Here is a 24,561-nt window from a genome sequence, read left to right as displayed (position 1 = left end):
CCCCCAACCTGGAACTCAAATTGTGACTGTTAGAACGAGAAAGAAAGTATTGCTTATGTTCATGCCCTTTTACATAAAGTCTGACACTGAAACCCATGAAATATAGCCTGCTAGGGTAGTAGGTACCCCTTCACCTCCCAAGAGGGTGAGATACTTCTCGCACTCTTTGACATTTACTTTGATGCAGACGGGTTGGGGAGTGAGGCAGGTAGTTTTGTTGGGAGGGAGACTGACGCTGTTTGGGAAGGGAAACTTTTCTGTTTAACCAGGCTGAAGGACTAGCATAGGCATTCTAGCATGTAACGTTGGTTTGGGGTAGCATTTTGATACCTGGAGGTTACTGAGGGAGTGATTCAGTGGACTGAAGGTTCAAAAGGGGGACTTCAAGCTTAAAGTAAGGATAGACTCAAATATTTTCATGAGGTCTATTAATTATGGTAGTTGAATGATGTCACAGTGTGATGCATGGTTGGAAGAGAAATTGTGACATGTGAGTGGTTTGGACTGTAACTTGATAAGGTAGAGATGCTGGAGAGCCTCGTAAACCCGCCAGATTATGAGCCAGAGATGTAGGAAGTTATTAGGCATTAGGTTTAGGATCCATGTGCAGTGAACTTATTTACAAGGGGGGAGGGGGACTGCTATTTGCAACCTAAATAAAGTACAGTACTAAGTAAATAAGTCTGTAAGTAAAAATTGTCATGTGGATTCATAAATCTTTTAAGTTCAGCATCCAACATTTTTCATTTGCCACACATCTCTCACTTTACATTCTAAGTGCCATGGGAAGAAGAAGAAAGAATAAAAGTCATCCCACCATTTTATATTTACGGTTTTCTAGACACTAGCCACAGGTTCAGTAGCAATTGTAACTGAGGCCGTATGTACTGGAGATGTAACGCTGCAGTGATAACCAATAAAGATCACCCTTTTAGAGAAAGACAATACAGGACAGTATAGCACTCCCAGGGGCCAGGTTCACCAATAAACTCCACCATAATTACCCTCTCGTATCTCAGATGTGTTTTTGTCAGAGGAACAAGAGATGAGAAGGTTCTGTGCTCTCCTTTCCTTGTGCTTCCTGTGGAAAAAAATCTTAAGTAATTATTTTCTCCAAGATTTAATTTGTAGGAAGGACATGGAAGAAGAATACTCAGCCTTCCATGTCTCTTATTCATTCTGCATAAACAAATTTGAGTCACAGGAGGGAATTTGTCACAAGTTTGTTGGTGAATCCAGTTCCACTTCTCTAAATAAATATTCTAATATCCCTCTTCTTACTTGACGATGAAATTTGATTACAAATACCTCTTTTTATGGTTGACTATGTCGGCGAGCATTTTATTCCATTGTTTTGTAATAACTACTTTGTATGATGAAATAAAATATACTTGATACAGTCCACCCTACCTAGACTACAGTATATGATGTAAGGAATGATGAGAGACATTTTTTTTGTAATGCATTCATGAATAAAGTTTGAATCCTTCCTCACTCAACACACAAGCCTTCAGTGAACCATGTCCGTTCTGTAAACTTCTCCAGCTGTAAATTCTCACTTTGTAAAACATTAATGATCAATAAAATAGGTGAAGGAGATTCATAGGCCTGACTGAGCTGTGGCAGTGTGATTCCAGAGTCACACTGCCACCCTTAGCAGCCTGTTTTATTCACCTATCATGTCACATTTTGCAAAATTTGAAACTGTGGATGAAGAGGAAAAATAAAATTGTGGTTTGATATAAGGAAGATCACTTGAGAATGAATAAAACTTTCATCGGATTAAAATGACTGCTCACAGTGCTCTGTATTGTACTGAAGAGGAAAACAAAGCATATGATTGTTGGAAATGTACGAATAAAGATGTGAAACCAGGGTAAAGTTCAAAATTGAAAATAAATAAAGTGGCGAAGTCTTCATATTCAGAGTTAATAAAAGTTGCTAGTTTTATGGATATTTTTCAGTAAAGCTGCACACCTCACATATTATCCTGGGCTTTTGAAGTAGTTGGTAGTGGGATAATTCTTCATGGTGTCCTTTTTTTATTTTTTATTTATTTATTTTTTCCCTTAAAGCTTGTACTAGTTACTAATAAAGTGCTTTGATTTATTGGGTCAGAAAAATAAAACTCTACATGGCCTTAGTAGATTTGAGAATGACTTTGTTTGTTAGGCTTAAAATTATTTTCTCATGTGTATTCTTCAGCTTAGATACAAATAAAATCATAGGCCTGGTTAGGATGTAGCCTAGATGGTTTAAAGCACAAATCCTGGTAAACACTGGATAAATGTTGCATGCTTTCTTGAAGGAACCTGCCACACACACACACACACACACACACACACACACACACACACACACTTGACTTCCCTTTGATTGCAGTTGCTGGGATCCATGCTTTTATACTTTTGGCTCTCTGGAAGATTTGAATTAATGGAAATTGGTATTATAGCATTCATCCATTATTCATTTAATTTACTGAGTATTAGTGATGTATTCACAGTTTATTTGTCTGTGGACAGCATCACTTTTGGATAGAGAAATGGTGACATTTTAAATGTAATGGCAAAATATTTTTATATGGTTGTTTAAATGCTTTTCATATAAGTTAATAAAGGGTATACTGTATATTACACCTCCTTCCAAGAGGATGTTAATTTAGGGGTCCTGGCAGCCTACTACTTTTTATTGTTTGAAGCTTTACCTTACACTACCCACTCTATCTCCCACAAGATAAAAGCTTCCCTTCAAGGATCTATCCTTATATACATTAGGACATGCTCTTAATCAGTTGAATTATAGTTTGAGGCCCCCCACAATTTTATTTATTTACATCTTTGTTTTCATGACCATCTAGCAGTGATGATAAAATCTGAGAATTGTTCTGGTGACACTAGTCACCATGGAATATTCGTAGACTGTCTTTGTCATCACTGCTGAATTATTCCTCAAACACAGTTTAAATACATACATAATTCATGTTTATGATGGTTAAGGTGTGGCACTGGAGTGTGGGAGACTCCTGACCTATTGTCCTGGGCTATTATTTTGTATTGTGTGCAAAATAAAGTTTTTTATCTAAACACATCTTCCAAATAAAGTTATCTTAACATGTCTTCAACAAACCCAGACCAGCCTCCTCCTTCCTCCTCTTGGCTCTGAGAATAAAGCTCGTGTTCCTCCACCAATGTCTGTTCGCAGTTTTTCCCCCAGTGACCAGAAGTTTGCCACGGGCTCCGATGATGGAACTGTTCGCATCTGGGACTTTTATCGCTGCTATGAGGAGAAGGTGCTCAGAGGTAAGGCATTGCACTGAGGCATAACTTAACACTGTTTTATTTACACAGGTTGGAAGTATACATGGCCTGGTGACCAATCTGCATCCCTGTGATATCCTACCCTCGAGTTCTTACACCTCACAAGATGTAATGTGGGAGTGGACGGTTTTGGCTTTTACATTTTTATCCATTTCACTGTCTGAATGAAAACACTGGTATTGCTTCTCTTTTGCCACAGGAAAAGGATGGTTTTGGGTTGCCTGATCTGTTCACTAGTTATATTTAATTATATGTTTTTTCGTACATGCGTCTTTATCACAGGATTGAATTTGCCTATAATTTATTTAAGTGAAATTCTGTGGAACTCACAGTGGATTGAGGTGTTTTGAAAGAATTTTGTATGGAGGAATGTATGACTAGAGTTTGGCAGCTGTTTTGTTGTTGGATTGACTCTTTGTTAGGTAGTCATGAAACACATATGCATGAAGAGTGTGTCTCTGAGATGGAAACAGGATTCTGGGAGCTGGAATGGTGAATGAAAGTGTGACCCATTTAATTGGACAGCCTTTGTATCAGTCCTCATTTTACCAATTTTTTCTTGCTCTCTGGTTCCTACTTTCCCTGTCCTCAAGTGGGAAAAGAGGTCTGGATGATGATATCAAGTGTAAAAAATCTGTAAGGAGTAGATGTAATAGTGATTTATCTACAGTAACTGACTCCCTCATTATTGTATTTGGCTTGTGTCAAGTGTGTACTAGAGAAAAGTACAAACGTGTGGATGGTTTTTGTTTGTGTAGTGAGGTTGAGAAGGGGAAGGCTGGGATGATTTTTGGTGGCTGTGTGCCTCATTTCACTGGTTATCCCTTCTCTTCTGTTGTTTCTGGATCTTGCTTCATTCCATCTCTTAAGAAGAATGATGTGTACAAGAGAGCTCCACAGTCCTTATAAATGTTGCTTCAAGGATTTTTAGACTTTTTAGTTTAGATGGTACAGGATCTCCCTTGTGCCCATGCTCTTGGGAACTTTTCTACTGAAACTAATGTAATGAAAGTTCCAGGCAGCTCTGTCTGTATTCACTGTTACTTCCTTCACAACCTGTCCTCATTACCTAGCGACATTCCATGCATCCATTATCCAGTCCATCATTACCCCATCAGGAGCATAGGGGTCTAGTGATAGGCTACTCAGTCCAGACATGTTAAGCATTAGGGAAGTAAGAGACCCCAACCTCTCCTAGGACTTGAACCCCTATGAGCCACATCCTGTTGGAGTGCCATAACCCACTAGACCACCAGGTGTCCCTCTTATCTCTTAAATTATTTGGATCTCTGTTAACGTATAGTTGGAGGTTTTCTGTGTACTGCATCATCAACCATTTAGCTTACTTTCAAGTTCCCCCCCCCCCCTAGTCCATAGTGTTCTCTTGCGATCTAGCCACATTTTCTGTGCATTCCTTGATCTTGTGGGAGAGTTACTGGGAGTCAAAATGTCCATTGTATGTCCTCTCTTCAGTGCTACCTTGGATGGAAATCAGTATGGCATTAATTATTTAGTAAATAATAGTTGAGAAGAAATTTATAATTAAGTTGAAGACAAGGACAAGAAGTTTGCCCTTAATTTGCTGTACCTCATATTACTCATTAGAAACCTGAAAAGTGTATTGTTGTTGTTGAATTTTATAATGAATAAGTGAATGCAGGTGTTACCCATTTTTGTTAAGGACTCTAATGATGGTTCTAGTTCATTGTATATGTTTTACCTTTTTCCTGTTTCTAAAACCCATCCTACCTGTTGGATAGTGATGGATTGAGGTTAGACGAGATTACTGATGCTAGATGAGCCAGTAAATTTAATAAATGCAACAGCAGCAAGTCATCTCCCACATAAACTCTCCAATTAGCCCATTTCCATAGATGTGTTGTAGTGTAGGGTGTACCAGTGTGTGGTGGTGTGTGAGGTGTGATGGTATGTTGTGTGACAGTGTGAGGCTTGGTAGTGTATGGTGTTGTAGTGTGTTGTGTGCTAATGTGTAGTGTGGTACATGATGTGGCTGTGTGAGGCATGATAAGTGTTTGTTATGGTAGTGTGAGGTGTTGTGTGATGTGGTAGTGTGAGGTGTGGTAATGTGTGATGTGGTAGTGTGAGGTGTGGTAATGTGTGATGTGATAGTGTGAGGTGTGATGATGTCAGTTGTGGTAGTGTGTGAGATATTGTAGTGTGCCCTGTAATTTTGTTAGTTATTGTGGAAAGAGTTGGTGTGGAATAATTGTGGGTGGGTTTTCAGCAAGCAGTAGTGGGTTTTTATGTATACTTTAGTACTGGCACTAGGTATATTCGAGGTTAGAAGACGAAGAGGAGAAAAAAATGACATAGCTGTATGTTGTTCATGTAAGTGAATTGTAAACATATGCCAGGGAGAAATTTTACATTGTAGAGGCAGTTTTTTTTTTTTTTTTTTTTTTTTTTAAATGGTAATATTACAGTGCTGGAAGGCTGGCATGGATAAAATATGTTTCCAAATTATGTAACAACTGAAGCTGATAATAAGCAAGGTTTCAGCAAGATTAGTAGTTCCAGTTAATTCTTAGGGGAAAAAAAAGATAAGTTGATTGTCCATATGTAGAGCAGTGTTTCTGTGTTGCCAATTTGTTATCTTCATTATTATATTGGCTTCAACAATGTATTGCAGATGATGATGAAATTCTGTACAGTGTGTTCAGTATAATTAGAGGGAGAGAGATCATTTAATCTCATACAATGTTTTCAGTGAAATTGAAGAACTGTGGTTGCATGTAAGTATGAGAGAGAGAATAGTTGCTACTGGTGACTAACAAGCTTGTAGCCACACGCCATTCTTATGCAGTAATAGCCATTGTAGTACAGTAGTTGTAACTCATGGCATATCTGAATGTGAACTTGGTGGACCGCAGGTTGGAGTTGCTTCCTCCAGCAATCCACTATTTAACGTTTAGGGGATAGGGAGGCAGATGAGGGATGTTGGTATAACAGGGCAGTGGAGCAGTTTGAATATATCACTGCCACCACATGAAAGCATTGCTTTCCTGCACCAATAGTCAGAGTAAAGGTGTTGAATATAAAGTTTCTTACTTGTTAGAATCACCATCAAAGAAACTAGTGATGTTGTAGTCTTATTAGGGTTGGTAATAAAATTTGTGGGCATACTGCAATTTTATTGCATTAATTTGCTGATTGTTTCTTAATTCACAAAAGTAGATATTTTTTTCCCTCGCAGTTTTGTTTTTTTAAGCACTCTGTTTGCAGGGTATTAAAACAAAAATGTGCAATAGGATGTGAGAGGTGTGGCAGTGACGTGCAGTTTCTGTAGTGTCATAGTATGTAGTGTGACAGTGTCTTGTGAGATGTGGAAGTGTGCATTGTGGCAGTGGGAAATGTAACTAGGTAGTGAGTTGTATGGTGTGATAGTGTGAGATGTATGTGAGGTGTGACAGTGAGAGGTATGGTATTGTGAGCCATGGTGAGATGTTGGGTATGGCAGTGTGATATGATTTAGTGTCTTTTAGTGCACAATGATTTTTTCTAATGTCTTCTGCTTCTCTTTGTGTTTTTTATATTATATGTGCACTCTCCGGCAGCTGTGCATGCAATGTATCAGTAAAGAAAAATATAAAAAAGCATAGTATGTACATATGGTTAAATTTCTGATGTGAAACCAGATTTCTGGGTACTTTGGTGCTGTGTGAATGAGTGTCTGGCACGTTTCATGGGGTATGGCGTTGATATTTCTCCCAGGTTCAGACCTTTCATTTTTTTGTAGATCCAACCTAACGTCTGCTCATCAGCCTCACGTGTCATGCCTAAATTCTTCTTAGTTGTTCCTCTTAGAGTCTGCTGTTATCAAGTCATACACACATATCACTTCCCACATACCCTCCACTCTCATGTTCTTGCTTAGAGTGTCTATCATGATCATGAACAAGATTGACCATAGTACCAATCTCTTGTGTAGTCCCACTTTCTCCAGAGTGCTTATTCTCACCTTATATTCTTCTTGAGCATTCCCCCTCCTCATATTATCTTAGAAAGTACTCTAGTTTATTTTTTATATATAAGCACTTTTTTTTTTTTTTAAGCAGTCCTTATAGTAAGTGAAGGAGAAATTCAGCTGAGATTGAATCATAGTTGCTTGAGAGTGTTAAAATGAAACAGAGGATCCAAATGAAGGTGTCAGTAGAAAAAAAAAAAAAAATTCAAAGAGAGCTCACTGCATTTACCCTGCCTCACTGACCCTAGTCCTTCTCCAACTGTTCCACCCCAACTTGGACCTTCTTCAGGGTAGCATTTATTTTCCTGTGCCTTAAGTTATTTCCTCCATCCCACTGACTCTGCAAGCCAGTGTTTATTTTCATCTTGCCTCTATTTTATCCTTTACCTCAGTAACCCTCTCCAGGTCAGTACAGTGCTGCATTCATATTTGCCTCAACCCTCAGCTGTTTCCTCCACCCCACTGTCTTTGTTGGTCAGTATAATACATGTCTTCCCCTTCCAGTGATTATTTCCTCTGCTCCACTGAACCACTTCTGGTCAGTATTTGTTTTCTGTCTTCCCTCATTTATTTACCCTGCCCCACTGACCCTATACCTCCCCCCACAGGCCATGGTGCAGATGTGAAATGTGTGGACTGGCATCCCTCCAAGAGTCTACTGGCATCGGGTAGCAAGGACAACCAACAGCCTATCAAACTGTGGGACCCTCGCAGTGGACAACCTCTGGCCAAGCTGTAAGGGCCACATCGCTCTGTTGGGGCACCTGGATTTGGGAGGGGAATAGTAAAGAAGGGACACCTGAATTTGGGAGGGGGATTAGTAAAGAAGGGACATCTGGATTTGGGAGGGGAATAGTAAAGAAGGGACACCTGGATTTGGGAGGGGATTTAGTAAAGAAGGGACACCTGAATTTGGGAGGGTGATTAGTAAAGAAGGGACACCTGAATTAGGGAGGAGGATTAGTAAAGAAGGAACACCTGAATTTGGGAGGGGGATTAGTAAAGAAGGAACACCTGGGTTTGGGAGGGGGATTTGTAAAGAAGAGACACCTGGATTTGAGAGAAGGATTTGTAAAGATGGGACACATGGATTTGGGAGGGGGATTTTTAAGAATAACATCCGAACCATTATTGACTACAAGCTTACATCAGAGGCTGAGAAAAGGAAATGTCTTAAGAAGCACAATCATTGACTAAAACAGTGCCTGAGAGGTTTAGTTATGGGCTAAAAACTGCATAGCTATTTTATAAAACTTTCATCAAAGGTGTAGCTGAGGACCAAAAAAAACTACTTCAGAGGCATATATATTAAACCTGACTTTAGAATCATAATGAACAGCTATAATAGTAGCATATTTTTTGGCCCTCCACAACAGGATATGGCGGATTTAATTTTGAGCCGAGAATTTTGAAGACATGTTTGATGAGTCAGGGACCTCTGGATTTGAGTTGGTGATGGGGAAGCTTTATTAAGACAGAATAGAGATGCAAAGGCTGGATTTAAAAAAGAATATCAGACATATTTTCAGGTTCTTCAGAAAAGGACAAGATGGATTTTATTGTGGTGATAGAAGCTCAAAGGTTTGATTGATGAGTGAATGAGCATTGACTGCGTCAGGACTTTTTAGTTGACTAAAGATTATATCGGTGGTGTAATTATTAGCTTCTTCATGAAGCAGCAAAACCCCTTCTGCACAAGGGCATCATTTGTATTGTTACTACCAAACAATTTTGATTCAGACTAGGAAGGACTTTTTAAACTGGAGAAGTTAGATAGAGCCATCATTGACTCCTTTGTTACTTGAGGTCCTTCCTAATTTGAGTAAATTTGTCTGGTGGTTACAAGAATAAAGTAGAAAATATGTCACTGAATTGTATGAGATTATATGCTGTGTGTGTGTGTGTGTGTGTGTGTGTTTATAGGTGCATAGATATATTAGAATCAGAAACTTGAAGACTTGAATGATGAGTAGGTAGATATGTGTACCATTTCACTGGACACTCCATATAGTTTTCCCTTTTTTTTTTTTTTTTTTTTTTTTTTTACCTACATTAGCATGAAAAGTATGAATTTAAACAGATTAGTGAGAAAGTACAGTATGTACTGAGTATTTAGCAGAATGATGGGAAAGTGATTGTAGAGAAGAGTAAAATTATCTTGAAAGAGGTTGGAAATCAGGTACATCATCAGACTGAGTGAGATATATTTGGGACAAGTACATCTTGTTAACCTCTACACTGTGAGAAGCTTTGTATTAGCTGAATGAAATCATCTGATAAGAAGAATTATGTAGGTGACATTGTAGTCCTGAGGGAGTTAAATTGTTTCTGACTTCTTGAGGTGAAGGCTAACTACCCACTTGAAGTTTTTTTTTTTTCCACTCATGACCTTCATATTTGACCTTGGCCTAGAAATAGTCATTGGTTGCCAGCCTATATTAAAATAATATAGGTCAAGGCTTCCAAAGTTTAAATCCAAACAGCAGACAGATATGACAAAAAACAGAGTAATAAAATGAAGCCAGTTGTACAGAAAGGATTAAATATCTTGGAAGTCACATATTCTGGTGGCAGCCAGTATATAATGAATTCTCATGTCGTCATTGTGGGTTGGAAAATAACAATGAGAACTGAAAGTATTGAAAAGAGTGCTAGAAATAGACTGAGTAGTTCACATTGTACAAAATCTGTAGAGTTTTTGAAACTGACAACCTTTGGAGCTTTCAGGTTCTGGTAGCTGTTGTTATACTTTATACACATACAGTGATTGTGATGGTGTGTGCTGTTGGATATCACCATATCAGTGAGGGCTGGCCTTAGAGTGTTAACAAAAAGAGTGTAGTGAGTGGTTGAGGTGAATGATGGGGGGTGGCCAAGTCAAGTGATGGTGTGTATGTTTGTGTGTCAGAGTGGATGTCTTGTATGAGCACTAGAAAGAGACAGGGGGATTCCAGCCCCACTCATGCCCCTTTGAGTCACCTTTTGCAACACAGGAAATATTTAAACCATATACTGTACTCTCATGTTCTCAGGAATAGAGCTTGGAATTAAATAAGAATATAAGTGGGATAGTGTACAAGCCATAAAGAGTATGTAACAAGGAAACACAACTGAAGCCCCAGGTTCACCTAAAATGTGAACCCAGTGGACTGCAGGCTAAAGTTGCTCTTCTGCAGTCCACTATCCTGCTCTCTGGGGACAGGGAGGGAGTTGAGGGATGTTTGTATAACTGAGCACTTTAAGCTGCTTGGTTATATCAGTGCCACCACATGAAGGTATCTCTCTCCTGCATCTAAATACAGCATATGAGTTTGGTAATTAGGGTGATTATGGGCTAGATTACTTAAAACAGATGTAAGGTAGGTAGTAGATAGCATCAAGATTATTTTTTGATATTATGGAGTTATATGGAGAGACAAACAAGACAAATGAAAAAGTGAAAGACCATTGTGGTGTTGATGTGGATTTGTTGGAAGGCATTAGAAGTACCTTGAGATGGTTTGGCCATGTGGTGAGAATGGAGAGAGAGAGACTTGGAGAGTCTATGTGAGTGATGTGGAGGGAGGGAAGGGAAGGAAGAGATTGAGGATGAGATGGAGGGATAGAGAGGTATATGAGGGGGGGGGGTGAATTGGAGAAGGGCAGCCTGATGGTGGACAACAAAATATTGTGCCTTCCAGTACTTTTTTTTTTTTTTTTTTTTTTTTAATGAGGGGAATGGCATTATATTTAACCTCTGTCTCTTTGCCGCACTGTTGCATCTTTATCTCTTTTCTATCAGTTTCAATGGTCACTGCTCCTCTGAACTGTCTGCTTGCATCTCTCCACCTCTACAATGGGCGCGTAGCACCTGTCTAGCAACAAACTATCATCCCTTTTCTGTCCAACTCTCTGATGCAAGAGTTAACTGTTACTCCCAGTCCTTCATTTATGCAACAGCTCAACTTTGGAACTGTCTCCCTCTGTCTGTATTTCCTACTTCCTATGATCTCCGGTCATTCAAACACAGTATGTCCAAGCATCTCAAAATGAACGGATCTTGAATTTGGCTCTCTTTTGTATTGTTTTTGTTTCTTTCTTGAGGGGAACAGTTGTGGGCTCCTGACCTTTGGTTCCTTCTTCCTTGCATTGAAAAAAAAGGTTATGTCTTAAAATATTATACTTTTTTTTTTTTTTACCATGTAATTAATGCCCATACTCTGTTCATCTTACCTGGATATAAAATTGCCATCTCTCCATCATGAATGCAGAGCTATAACAAAAGATTAACATAAGAGTACAGTGCTAGTCACAATAAAGTGCCGTGGAAAGGATGCAGGGCCATGTGTTATTTTATGGGAAGTAGTCTACAAAAGAATGAAAATCTCCACCATGTCTCATTCAGTATTTGTCCATTGAATATTCAAGTCTCTCAAGCTCTCATGTCCACCTCAGGCTGACAATTAGTAGTTTCCATTCCTTTTTAACCATTTCACAATGATTACTGTCTTTGGCTTATTCAGTTGGGCAGTCTTGGGTTAGTATGTAATTCCATCATTTTTTTGTTGTTGTCTGGATCCTACATCACTTCACCTCACCTTGGGATGGGAAAGAGGTCTCGATGATGATGATGATTTTTTTTCCTTGCTGCTGTCAGATGATTGTATTCAGCTTTGGAGATCTCCCTGGTGGTGAGAAGACAGTGAAGGCTTTATCTCATCCCACCAGTCTGAAAAGCCCTGGGCAAAATTAAATCATTAGGGGATAGTAAGAATAAAACAAACAATTATTGATTGGAAAGGGTTAACCCCGTAAGGTGGGAGACATATATTTCATTTGACTACAGCTGCTTCCTGATGACTTTACTCAACTTAGGATAGACTTTAAGACCTGGAGGGGTTAGAAAGTCTTCATAAACTTACAGTACGAGAGGCCTCTGTCTGGTAGTGGCAAGAGTAAAATAGGATAAATGTTACCTGGATTCAGAGCGTTAATATTCACAAAATATTTACAAATGTCAGTGAGATAGAACCATTACTTTTACTTCAGAGTTAAAAAGTGGTGCATCCCTTGTCATAAGAATCTCCATAAATGCTTTATCAATGGGTTATTGCCCATCAGTTTACAGAACAGCTTATAGCACTGGTAGTAATTTATGTTCAGAGTAGATCTGTTCCCAGTTGTGAAATGGTCCAGATGCACAGATGTGTGCCAGATTTATGGCAGCTTCATAACCAAATACTGTATTAGTATTAAAGATATCTATCAATCTATCTATAGCTGGACACCATAATCCCATAAGGGATGGTTTCTTGTCTTTGAATGAGTGGTTTTACAGGGAGGAGCACTAACCCTCCACCAACGCACTTGTTGATGTGTAAGGAACATATGTGGGTTGTTATATGGTTACTATCCAGCACTGTATATGGTTTCCTGGCTAACAGAAAACTATTAGGCTTGTCACTTAATGCAAAACCACCTGAAAAGTGACAGGAAATATGGGAGAAATTGGAAGAGAAGAGGGCAGACACAGAAAAAGTATGATAAAAGTAAAGGAATAAGTAGGCACCACTACATCAAGTGAGTGGATGATTGTCACCACCGCCTACGTAGTTTCAGTTAGATGATCCTTTTTTTTTTTTTTTTTTTTTTTTTCTTTTTTTTTTTAAGTACTTGATACCACAGCTGCTCATTACTGAAAAGAAATTTTTGTAATAAAAACTTAGTACTGAAGGGAAACATTTTGACCATCAAGTCTGCATATACAGCATATTTAAGGGTACCTCAAGAATTGGACTGATTGATCAATATATACAAGAGTTAAATTATTGTAGAATGGTAGAAACACATGATTTAAAGGTTATCCTGAACTTTTTTTTTTTTTTATACCTAAAGATGGTGAGGTAGGATCCAAAAACAATGAAGGAGAAAGTATGAATGTGTAAAGACTGCCAAGAGCATGCACAGTGAAGTTGCCCACACAGTCATTCACACATCAGTCAAGTCCCTGGAATTATTGCTCAAACTTACAAGCCTAATCATCCCCACATGTATTTTTGTATATTTCTCTATAGAAAGTATAACTTGTTAGGAAAAATGAAGAGAGGAATATCAAGATTTTGTCTATTGTTTCAAGACATTTTCAGGGTCTTGAAGCAGTAGACAAAAGCTCAGTATTCCACTTTACCATTTTCCTCGGAAGTTATGCTTATTATTATATATCACATGTATTGTGGTTTATATTTCTTTATAGATGCACTTCACATGCACCTGCCAAATTAATGAAGATATTAGGAGAAAATAGGATTAAGAAGATGATGATAATTGATGTGTGATGATTAAGGAAAGATAAAAATCAACCACTCTTAACTTTGCTGCAGACATGCCCACAAGAGCACAGTGATGGACCTCAAGTGGAACAGTAATGGGAACTGGCTGTGCTCCGCCTCCAGGGACCATCTCCTCAAGCTTTTTGACATACGCAACCTTTCCACAGAGTTCCAGGTGATTACTCAGCCAGTCAGTGTTACCTTTTTGACTGTATTTCATTCTAGCTCATGCCAGGTATATTCTTACAAGGAGAAACTCCATAGCTGAGAGAGTAAAAGAAGCTACAGTGTGTTGCTGCTTTTCATTTAATTGTTTTTGATGATGTATTTCTCTGCTGCAGGTGTTCCGAGGCCACAAGAAAGAGGCGTCATGCATCGCGTGGCACCCGCACCATGAGGGACTCTTTGCCAGTGGAGGGTCTGACGGCTCCATACTTTTCTGGCATGTCGGGTAAGGCAGCAGTGGGGGAGGACACTTGATAAATGATATTATTGTTGTGGTCATCTTCATTAATGACATTTCAGCAAAATGAGAGTCCATAATTGAATATTTTTAAAGGTGAAGTAATGCCTGCCAGAATAACAGACATTCAGAATAAGAGGACAGTGCAGGTGATTGCTGTAGCTGTCCAGTGCAAGTTTGAGATAAAGAGTAGTAAGAGAATGAGAGAATGAAAACCCTAGGAACATACTTTCTTATCCCCCCTTTAATGTAGTAGGTATCAGACAGGTTGTAACAGGGATCCTGAGGTTGCCAGTATTACTCAGATGACCTGATTTTACCAATGTCTTTACAGTAATGACAAAGAGGTGGGAGCCATTGAGTCAGCGCATGACGGTATAATCTGGGACCTGGCGTGGCATCCGCTGGGCCACATCCTCTGTTCCGGCTCCAACGATCACACCTCCAAGTTTTGGACCAGGAACCGACCTGGTGACAAGATGCGCGACAAGTACAATCTCAACACACTGCCAGCTGGAGTACTTGCTGATGATTCTATGGACATTGGTGAGCAGTTTTTTTTTTTTTTTTATGATGATGATATATGAGGTGGAGGAGGTATAGATTACTGTACTTCTATTATAACTGTTATTGGTTTTACTATGTTGTTATGATGGTGTGATGTTGATGGTAATAATGATAAGTGTTATAATGACCGGCAGAGTATTGTCTCTTCTAACTGACTTCTCCCCTGCAGATGACATCCCAGTAAACACAAGCCTGACCGGTGGTGTCATTCCTGGTATGGGCCCTGATGACCGTGTGGAGGAAGCTGAGTCCACTGGCCCAGAAACCATCCCTGGCCTTGACTTTGAGGTTGGCTATGACAGGTGAGTGTTCTGGGTGATGGAATAATATTGGGTAGTTTATTTATTTATTTATGTATTGTCATGTTAATACTGCCAGGGACATAGGGTAGTCACCAATGGCTTAACCCCTTCACTATGATGACATTTTAAATCTTATTCCTGCTACCATCAGATGATTTTATCCAGCCTAGGGAGAGAAATCAGGTGATGAGGAGGTTAATGGAGACATTCTAACTTCCCCTTTCTACAAATCACCTCTCCAGATTTGAATAAAGTTGTCTGTAGGTCGCAAGAATATAGGTAATAAAAAATATGTCATCATATTGTAGAGGTTAAGTAATTTAGAGTATTGCAGCCCAGCCCCAGGTCCTTCTCCCTCCTGGGCCCTCCTTATCCAGCCTTATTCATCCTTTCTCTCATCCTGATCCTTACCTTCACTTTCATAACCACATACCTTTACCCTCATCCTCTCATCCCTTACCTCCACTGTCACATCCACGCACTTTTTCCCACTTCCATCCTAACACTTAACTAACCTCTTCTGGTCATTCCAGGTTTTCCAAAAAGACTCCGTATGCAAAGCCAATACCCAAAACATTCCAGGCAGCCTGGAATGCCGCTGGGGGCCTAGAGGAGGAAATCGAGGAATGCAACAGTGCGGTGAGTAGTCTGTATTTAGAGAACAGAGTTATTCCTTTTTGTGTTTAGAGAATGGAGTCAGTCCTTTTTGTGTTTAGAGAGTGGAGTTAGCCTTTTTTGTGTCTAGACAATAGAGTTATTCCTTTCTGTGTTTAGAGAATGGAGTTAGTCTTTTTTGTTTTTAAGTGTCCCAGTTGAAGTGACAGTCTAACTAATGCATATGCTTAATTACGAAGAGGTATCTGGTAGTGTATCAGTCATGTAATGCTATCAGGGGAAGTATGTTGGTCATCTACCTTTAAATGTATTGGAGTACATTGACTTACTCTTGTACTCCTACACATCACAGGGGTTAGTATGAGATTAGCAGATACTGTTTTGTCAAATACTTGCACAGATACATTGCTTGGCCAGTTCCCTCTAGTTTACTGATTATATAGAAAAAGTATTGATAATTTTTGCCACATTTTTAACCATCTCTGCTGTAACATATCAACTGTTAATATTCCACATATATGCAATATTTATTTGGAGTGTTAAATACCATCCGGCATATGTAAAATATTAAAATCCTGCTTAAGTGCTGTCACGAGTTTGTGATGCATTAGGTTTCGTTTCTTTTCGTTTCGTTTAATTTTTAAAGGCTCCAACATGCTTGCATGTGTCTGCTTTGGTCACCTAATGGTGGCTCTCCATGCTGCACGATCTATTGCAGCCTCCCTGTTCAGTCCCTTAACCCTGAGGTCACACTTAATGACCTCGTTCCATGTCTTTCTCAGTCTGCCCCTCATAACCCCACGCTCAGTATTAACACTTCTCACCATCCTCACCCAGTTATCATCCCCCATCCTCTCCACATGCCCAAACCATCTCAATCTACCTCTCCTCATCACAACACCAATACAGTCCAGACCCATCCTACCTCTCAACTCTTCCATCGTAAACCCAGCCCCCCCAGACCTTGGATGCAGGGACACGCTATACATCCACCTAATCATTGTCATTTCTGTACATCTGAGCCTGCGAATATCCTCCTCCTTTACTGCTCAAGTCTCACTACCATACGGCATTACACTCCTAACACATGCTGCATACAAAGACCCCTTAGCATGTAGGGAGAATCCTCTCAATGTCAGGAGAGGCAAGATCTCCCTGAATTTCTTCCAACCACTTCTCATCCTAGCCACAGAGGTAGCTCCAGCTCCACCTCCAGCACACAACATGTCACCCAAATAACAAAACTCTTCCACACACTCTAGAGATTCACCACAAGTTCAATCCTTTCACACCTGACAATCTCCACCTGCTCTCCCCGACACGCCGCACACATAAAATCAGCATTATCTCGCAATCTACCTCTGATACCACTACATCTATTGTGCACCCATTTATCACAAACACCGCACAAGATGGAATTACTTCCCACGCCCTTGTGGCAAACTGCACATGGCCACTCTCTCTCGTCTTTGACAGTACTGCCACCAACCCTAGATATCATCACTTTTGTTGTATCTGCATTTACCCTTAAGCCCTTGTTTCCCATACCATGTCTCCACTTCCTAAGCCTTTCCTTCACCTCCCTTCCATTCTCTGCAATCAACACCAAGTCATCAGCATACAACATCTCCCACAGGAGCCCGTTTCTGAAGTCATGTGAGAGGGCTTCAAGTACCATGATAAACAACATGGGACTCAACACTGACCCCTGATGCACACCAGCTTTCATGGAAAACTCATCACTCAAATCTCCATTCACTCTTACCTGGGTGCGAGCATCCACATACATAGCCATAACCACCCTAACCAGCCACTCCTCCAAGCCAAGCTTTCTCATTGCCCACTTCATGACATCTCTAGGGACTCTGTCAAAGGCCTTTTCCAAATCAACAGAAACAAAATACAGATCCCTTTTCTTACCAATATATTTTTCCTGCAGCTGTCGAACAGTGAATATGGCATCAGTGGTCCCACTACCTGGCATAAACCCAAACTGCATCTCATCAATATTCACTCTTTCTCTAATCATACCTTCTAAAACTCTCTCCATTACCTTCATTATCTGATCTAAAAACTTTATACCTCTATAATTTCCTCTTTCCAGGGGATCACCCTTCCCTTTATACACATTTACAGTTACACTCTTCAGCCAATCATCTGGGACAACACACTCATAAATAATCATATTTATGAGGTCAGCGACTAACCTCACCCCTATATCTCCTGAGGCCTTCAACATTTCGGCAGTCAACCCAGACACATCTGCTACCTTCCCCACCTTCATCCTGCCTATTGCCTCACTCACAGTAGCAGCATCAATCAAAGGCCAAGGGCCAAACACTGGATCTGCTGGCTCCAAACCTTCCCTGTCCCAATCAAAATCCTCATTCAACAACCGCCTATAATGCTCTCTCCATGCATCTTAAAATCCTCACTGTTCACCACTACCCTTCCTTCATCATTCTTCACACACTGCTCACCTATAATATCCCAATTATCCCTCTTCATCTGATTTGCCACCTTAAATATCATATTTTTCCTTTCCCCATGATTTAGGCTATCATGTAAAAGTCTCTGTGACTCAGACTTTGCCCTGTATACCTCTCTTCTAGCCCTATGCTTGGCAGCCAAGTATTCCTCCTTGCTACCACCCTTCTTCCATTCTCGGAAAAGCCTTCTTTTCTCCTTAACTGCAGCGTCTACACCCTCATCCCACCACCAAGTTACTTTATGTCTTGGTGGGCCCCTTGTCCAACTGCATATTACATCAGTAACTCAAGAGATTGTTCTTGAGAGCTCTGTACTGTTCATTAACGCCTCTGTCTACGGTTTCCTGTTCAGCCACCACTCTCCTTATCTCGCTGTAGAAGGCATCCCTTACTACTTGGTTTTCCAGCTTCCAGATTTTCCTCCTAGGTACATAAGTCCTCTTTTTCACCACTCGTTTTTTAAGCACCATATCACAGATCAATAGTTTGTGCTGCTGCACACACTCCTCACTTCCTATAACTTTAACATCCCTCACTAACCTCCTATCAGCCCTCCCACTCAGAAAATAATCTCTCTAACTGCTATTTCCCCCAGACTCATTCGTAATTAACCTATCTATCTCTCTATATATCTATAGCCCGACACCCTAATCCCGCAAAGGGTGGCTGCAGACAAAACGCCTCCAGGTCGCTCTGTCACCCACCATTTGACTACCCTCCCCTAACTCATTCCCCCTTCCCTCATATACCTCTCAACTCCATCCCTCCACCTCATCCTCAGTCTACCCCTCCCTCTCCTTCCTGCCACCTCACCTACATACACCCTCTTAGTCAGTCTTTCATTCTCCATTCTCTCCACAAGTCCAAACCACCTCAGTGTATTTCTCCTAATGTTCTCAAGCACATCCACATCCACCCCACAACGTTCCTTCACTTCTTCATTCGTCAACCTGTCCCTTCATGTCACTCCACATGCTCCTCTTATGTAACTCATTTACCTACTCTCTCTTTTCCTAAAATATGTGTTACACACAATTATGTCCGTTGCCTCCCCAAACTCGAGTATCCTTTCCCCTTCTCTGTTCCTTATACCATACGCACATCCCCCATGTACTCCTTCATAACCTTGTGCTGCTTCACCTACATGACCATTTAAGTCCCCTCCCAAAACCACTATCTCATCATCCCGCATACCACCTACTACACGTATTAAATCATCCCAAAATCTATCATTCACTACTTCATTCAATCCTGTATGTGGAGCATATGCCGATATAATTGCAGTTATCTTTCTGCCGAACAGAATTTTCCCTACCAATATCCTATTGCTTATTCTCATAACATTCATAACATATTCCACCCATTTCTCTGCGACCATCACACCAACACCCCCATATCCATCTGTCCCCCCCTGCCAAAACAACTTAAAGTAACAGTCCTTCCCAATAATCTTCCTGGCTGATCCACCCCTGTACCGGACTTCCTGCAAACACACCACATCCATCCACCTCCTACTGAATGCCTCAGCGACTTCCCCCACTCTTCCCCTCAAACTTCCCACATTCCATGAACCCACCCTCATCCCTCTGGGTGATTTACTGTCCTCAGGCTTGCTTTGAAACTTATTCTTGTGTTTTGTCATAGTCAGCATTAATAAAGGGGAACAGACATACCACAGGCCCCACTCACTGCACAGTCCCAGGTCCAGGCAATGAATCTTGGGCCCTTAGCCCACCAGCTTATCAGTGGCTGTGGTAGTGGCCTCGAGGCACCCTGCCAGGACAACTGCAGGGACACCCTCCAAGCACGCCTTGGCACTGTAACTGTCCTGCCATTATACACCCACTGATAGGGCAGCCTCCTGGGGCGCTACTTCCAGGTTTGGGCCCCTCTCTTTTGGGCGGAAGCAGCAGCCTGGGAACCGCAATGCCCTGTACCCTCTATCACAGGACCGAGCCCCATCTTGCCCTGGACCCCTGATCTATGCTGGCGGAACCCTCGTCATGCCTTCCCCCAGGAGTCCGCCACTAGGTAGCGGGGGCAGAGTTTTCTGGCTGCATGCCCTTGCTGGCGCCAACCCCTGTAACATAGTGGGATACGTCGTGTAAAATGCTAAGTGCGTGTGGTGTAGTGCATAAGGTAGTTAGAGGAAATGTTTGGGAGAGTATGCTGGTCTATTCTCCATGTTACTGTCACACTGAAAAGATCAGCAAAAGGGGATGGTTAGATAACTGGTGAAACAGGAACTCCAGCTCTCCCTATCACTAGCATTCCCATTCCCCTCGGGAGTACCACCCTGTTCGGCCCGTGCTACAGCCTCCTTCTACAGGATTATGCATTAGGATTAGGATTATGCATTGGTATCATTTAGCATGTTTGAAATACTACAGTTATGAATAGGTATTGTGTGCCATGTTCGTAATGTTGAAGTTTAGTATATTCAGAGTGTTATTAAAATGTTCCATGATAGGAGTATTAAAATTTAGCACATTCATAGTAATATAAATTATGTAATGCATAACGGCATCTTCCTTCACAGACGAGCTGGGTGGTGACAGACAGTGCAGCACTCTTCAGCATGCCGGCTAATATCGAGGGAGAGATGGTGTACACGGATGATGGTGACGAATTACCTCCAGGATCTGTGCCTCTTGAAACCATTAAGGCCAATTCTATTCTCTATTATGGCTTCCTTATTCCCCTTAGTAAGTAGGGTTAGGTTGGCATTTTGTGTGTGTGTGTGTGTGTGTGTGTGTGTGTGTGTGTGTGTGTGTGTGTGTGTGTGTGTGTTCTTACCTTACCTAATTGATCTTACCTATTTGTATCTTTACAGGAATGAGTCAAGCTTGTACTGTCCCATGTCTTAAACCATATTTAACGTACATATCCTTAAATTTGTGAATTGTTTTGGCACACACTATTTCATTCGGTAGTGCATTCCATTGATCAATTGCTCTGTTTGGGAAACTGAATTTCCTTACGGCTTTATCACCTCTCTTCTTATGCAGTTTTTTGCAGTGTCCTCTTGCTGATGCTTCTCCATATGTTAAGTAATCATTTATGTCTATTTTCTCCTTTCTTGATATGCATTTATATAGCATTATCATGTCACCTCTTTTCCTTCTCTCCTGTAGTGTTGGTAGATTCAGTTTATTTAGTCTTTCTTCGTAGCTTAGGTCCCTTAAGCTTAGTATCCATCTTGTAGCGTCCCTTTGAACTTTTTCAATCTTGTCTATGTGCTTTTTGAGATGAGGACTCCAGACTACTGATGCATATTCCAGGGTTGGTCTAATGTATGATGTTATTATCCTTCTTAGCATGTCTTCATTTATGTATGTGAATGCTATTCTCATATTTGCAAGCAGTGTATACATGTTCCGTACCTTCTTGCTGATGTGGTCAGCCGGAGATAGTCTGTTATTGATAATCACACCTAGGTCTTTCTCTCTTTCTGATGTGTATAGGGTTTTATTTCCTAACTTATAATCCCAATCAGGTCTTTTTCCACTTTTACCAAACTTGATTACATGACACTTGTCCACATTGAATTCCATTTGCCATGTACTACTCCATTCATGAAGTTTATTTAATTCTTCTTGTAGCTCTTTACAAGAGTCTGTGTTAGTAATTCTCCTTTGTATTTTTGCATCATCTGCAAACATATTCAGATAGCTCTCATTTCCAGTGTTACTGTTTATATCATTTATATACACTAAAAACATGATTGGTGCCAGCACTGAACCCTGTGGTACTCCACTAGTCACTTCTTTCCATGATGAGTAGTTTCCTCTTAGTACTGTCCTCATTTCTCTTTTTATGAGAAAGTCTTGCATCCAACAAAACAGTTTGCCTTGAATTCCTCCTTGATGGTACAGTTTCCATAAAAGTCTTTGGTGTGGTACTGTGTCAAAAGCTTTCTTGAAATCTAAATAGATACTGTCCACCCATCCTTCCCTTTCCTGTGTTGTGTTTGTTACTCTGTCATAGTAGCTTAACAGATTAGTAACACATGATTTTCCTTTTCTGAAACCAAACTGTCTTTCTGTTATCATACTGTGTTCTTCTAGATGATTTACCCAAGCTTTTCTTATAAGTTTTTCTAATACCTTGCTTACAACACTGGTCAGTGATACTGGTCGGTAGTTGAGTGGATTTTGTCTATTTCCTTTCTTGAATAAGGGGACAATATTTGCTTTTTTCCAAATATCTGGTAGTTTACCTTGACTCAAGGATTTCTTGAAAATTAAAAATAATGGTTTACATAACTCCTTTGCACATTCTCGTAATACCCAACATGAAATTTCATCAGGACCACTTGCTTTTCCTCTGTCTAATCTACTTAACTCCTCCTGTATTACTTTTTCTGCTATTTGTATATCTGGTAGTATGTGTGGACATGCGTGTTCCACATAGTCCCTCTCAAAATTTTTTTCTTCTGTAAAAACTAACTGGAAATTCTTATTTAGTGCTTCACAAATATCTTTCTCTTGTGTATAAGTGATTCCCACGTCCGTAATGGATTGTATTATATCTTTTACTTTAGTTTTGCTTCTGATATAGCTGTAAAACAGCTTTGGTTGATCACTACTTTTATTTATTATATCCTCCTCAAACTGTTTTTGGGCTTCCCTCCTTATTCTTGTATAGTCATTTCTTGCCTGTTTGTAATTATTGTACGCCCTTTCACTATTGTGTCTTCTGTATCTATTCCACAACAAATCTCTTCTTTCTTTTGATTTTTTACATTCTGTATTGAACCATTTTTGTATTTTCTTATCTGCTTCTTTGTGCTGTGGGATGTACTTCTGGACTCCTATTTCATAAAATTCACAAAATTTTTTATATACAGCATTTAAATCTTGTCCTCTAAGCTCATTTTCCCAATCAACTTCTAAGAAATACTTCTTTAGGTCTTGATAATTTCCCTTTTTATAGTTTAGGCTCTTTTTGTAACTATCATTGCTGTTTACTATGTCATATGCTATCCTGAAGTTATAGTTTAGTACTGCATGATCGCTTTTGCCGAGTGGAGGGTGATATATTAAATTGTCAATATCATTTTCTTGCCTTGTAAATATTAGATCTAGCACTGAAGGTACATCAAGTCCTCTTTTTCTGGTGGTTTCCCTCACATGTTGCGTTAAGAAAAACTCTTGTACGAGATCCAGGAGCATTTGGTCCCAACAGCTTTCTTGGCTATTTATATCTAGAGTATTCCAATTTATATTTGTATTGAAGTCCCCAGTTAGTATAATTCTTTCCGATTTCTCTTCCGTTTTATGTAGCAATGACCTTACACTCTGAATTGTACTCTCTGCCAGGTCCTCATATTCGTCTCTTTCCCATGTGTTTGATCTGGGTGGCTTGTACAAATTTGCTACAATTACTTTACCTTCAGATGTGTCGATCTCTACTACAATCAGTTCTACTTGTGATGGTATATCTAGTTTTATTTCCTTGACTTTTAGATTTTTCTTAGTTAATATTATAATTCCTCCTCCTTTTTTTAAATATCTGTCTCTTCTCCATATATTGTATTCCTCTAAGTTTAGTATGTCATTTGATATCCTTGGTATTAATTTTGTTTCAGTTAGGCATATTATTTGTGGTTCATTTTTTCTGACATAATCATTCATCTCTAGTAATTTAGATACCATTCCATCCACATTTGAGTACATCAAGTTTATCATCTTGTTTATATACTTGTCCTGACATGGTTCTACTACCTTCCTCCTTTTTCTTCCATCCTGTTTGTGTACCACTTTCGTACCTGCAATCCTATTACTTTGTAAAAAAATTTCTTCCTGTCCTCTTCTGACCTTCCCTCATTTTTTGTTTTTGCTTCCTCCCTTTTCTGTTTCAGTAATTCCATTTCCTCTTGTGTTAGACATCTTTTTATCCATACATTTTTGAACTCCTCTTTTTCCTTAAGATTCTTTGCATATTTTAGTATCTCTTCCACAGTGTTTACACTCTGGAAAGTCACCTTTAGAGGTCTTGTCTTGCTTTTCTCGTATTTCCCTAACCTTTTGTGTTCCTCTATGTCTTTACTACAGATTTCCTCTGATACTTCTTTCAGTAAGCTCATTACATTTGCCATCTCCTTTTTGTCTCTTGTGATCTTGTTTTTAACTTCATCCTCTTCTATACCAGTGATTACTATTGATTTGTTTATCTCTACTGAATCTCTGACCAACTTTGGATTGTTTTGGATTATTCTTTTCACCTCCTTTTTAATGCTTTTTTCCTCCACCCTTGTTTCTAAGTCTTTCTTTACTTTCACCATTTCTGCATACGTGGTTTCTACATCATTTTTGTAGCTTTGCACAGCTTCATTTACTTGTGTTATCTTCTCCTCCATATCACTGCTTTGGTCAGTAAGACTGCTAACTTGCCTAATTGTCTCTGTGTCATTTTTGAACTCTTCCATAACGCTCTCGTGATTGACTACTGTACTTGCCATTTCACTAATTTTCTTCCTAAGTGTACTCAATTCCACGGTTAGTTCACTGATG

The 24,561-nt window shown here is 39.9% G+C and overlaps 1 protein-coding gene across 1 annotated transcript in view; it reads left to right on the top strand.

Annotated features, from left to right (window-relative positions):
* Wdr33 (WD repeat domain 33) overlaps positions 1-24,561 on the top strand; it is a 67,421-nt gene that overhangs the window by 14,489 nt on the left and 28,371 nt on the right. Inside the window, exons 5-12 of the mRNA XM_080285669.1 lie at positions 3,202-3,299; positions 7,911-8,037; positions 13,662-13,785; positions 13,952-14,061; positions 14,408-14,619; positions 14,810-14,942; positions 15,476-15,581; positions 20,586-20,751. Coding sequence (XP_080141795.1) covers positions 3,202-3,299; positions 7,911-8,037; positions 13,662-13,785; positions 13,952-14,061; positions 14,408-14,619; positions 14,810-14,942; positions 15,476-15,581; positions 20,586-20,751 — 1,076 coding nt within the window. The remainder of the gene's footprint in view (positions 1-3,201; positions 3,300-7,910; positions 8,038-13,661; positions 13,786-13,951; positions 14,062-14,407; positions 14,620-14,809; positions 14,943-15,475; positions 15,582-20,585; positions 20,752-24,561) is intronic.

The sequence above is a fragment of the Coenobita brevimanus genome, chromosome 107, assembly GCF_032717465.1.
Source record: "Coenobita brevimanus isolate Jiangsu-jjx chromosome 107, ASM3271746v2, whole genome shotgun sequence".
Lineage (NCBI taxonomy): Eukaryota > Metazoa > Arthropoda > Malacostraca > Decapoda > Coenobitidae > Coenobita > Coenobita brevimanus.
This window is presented reverse-complemented; position numbering and strand designations above follow the sequence as displayed.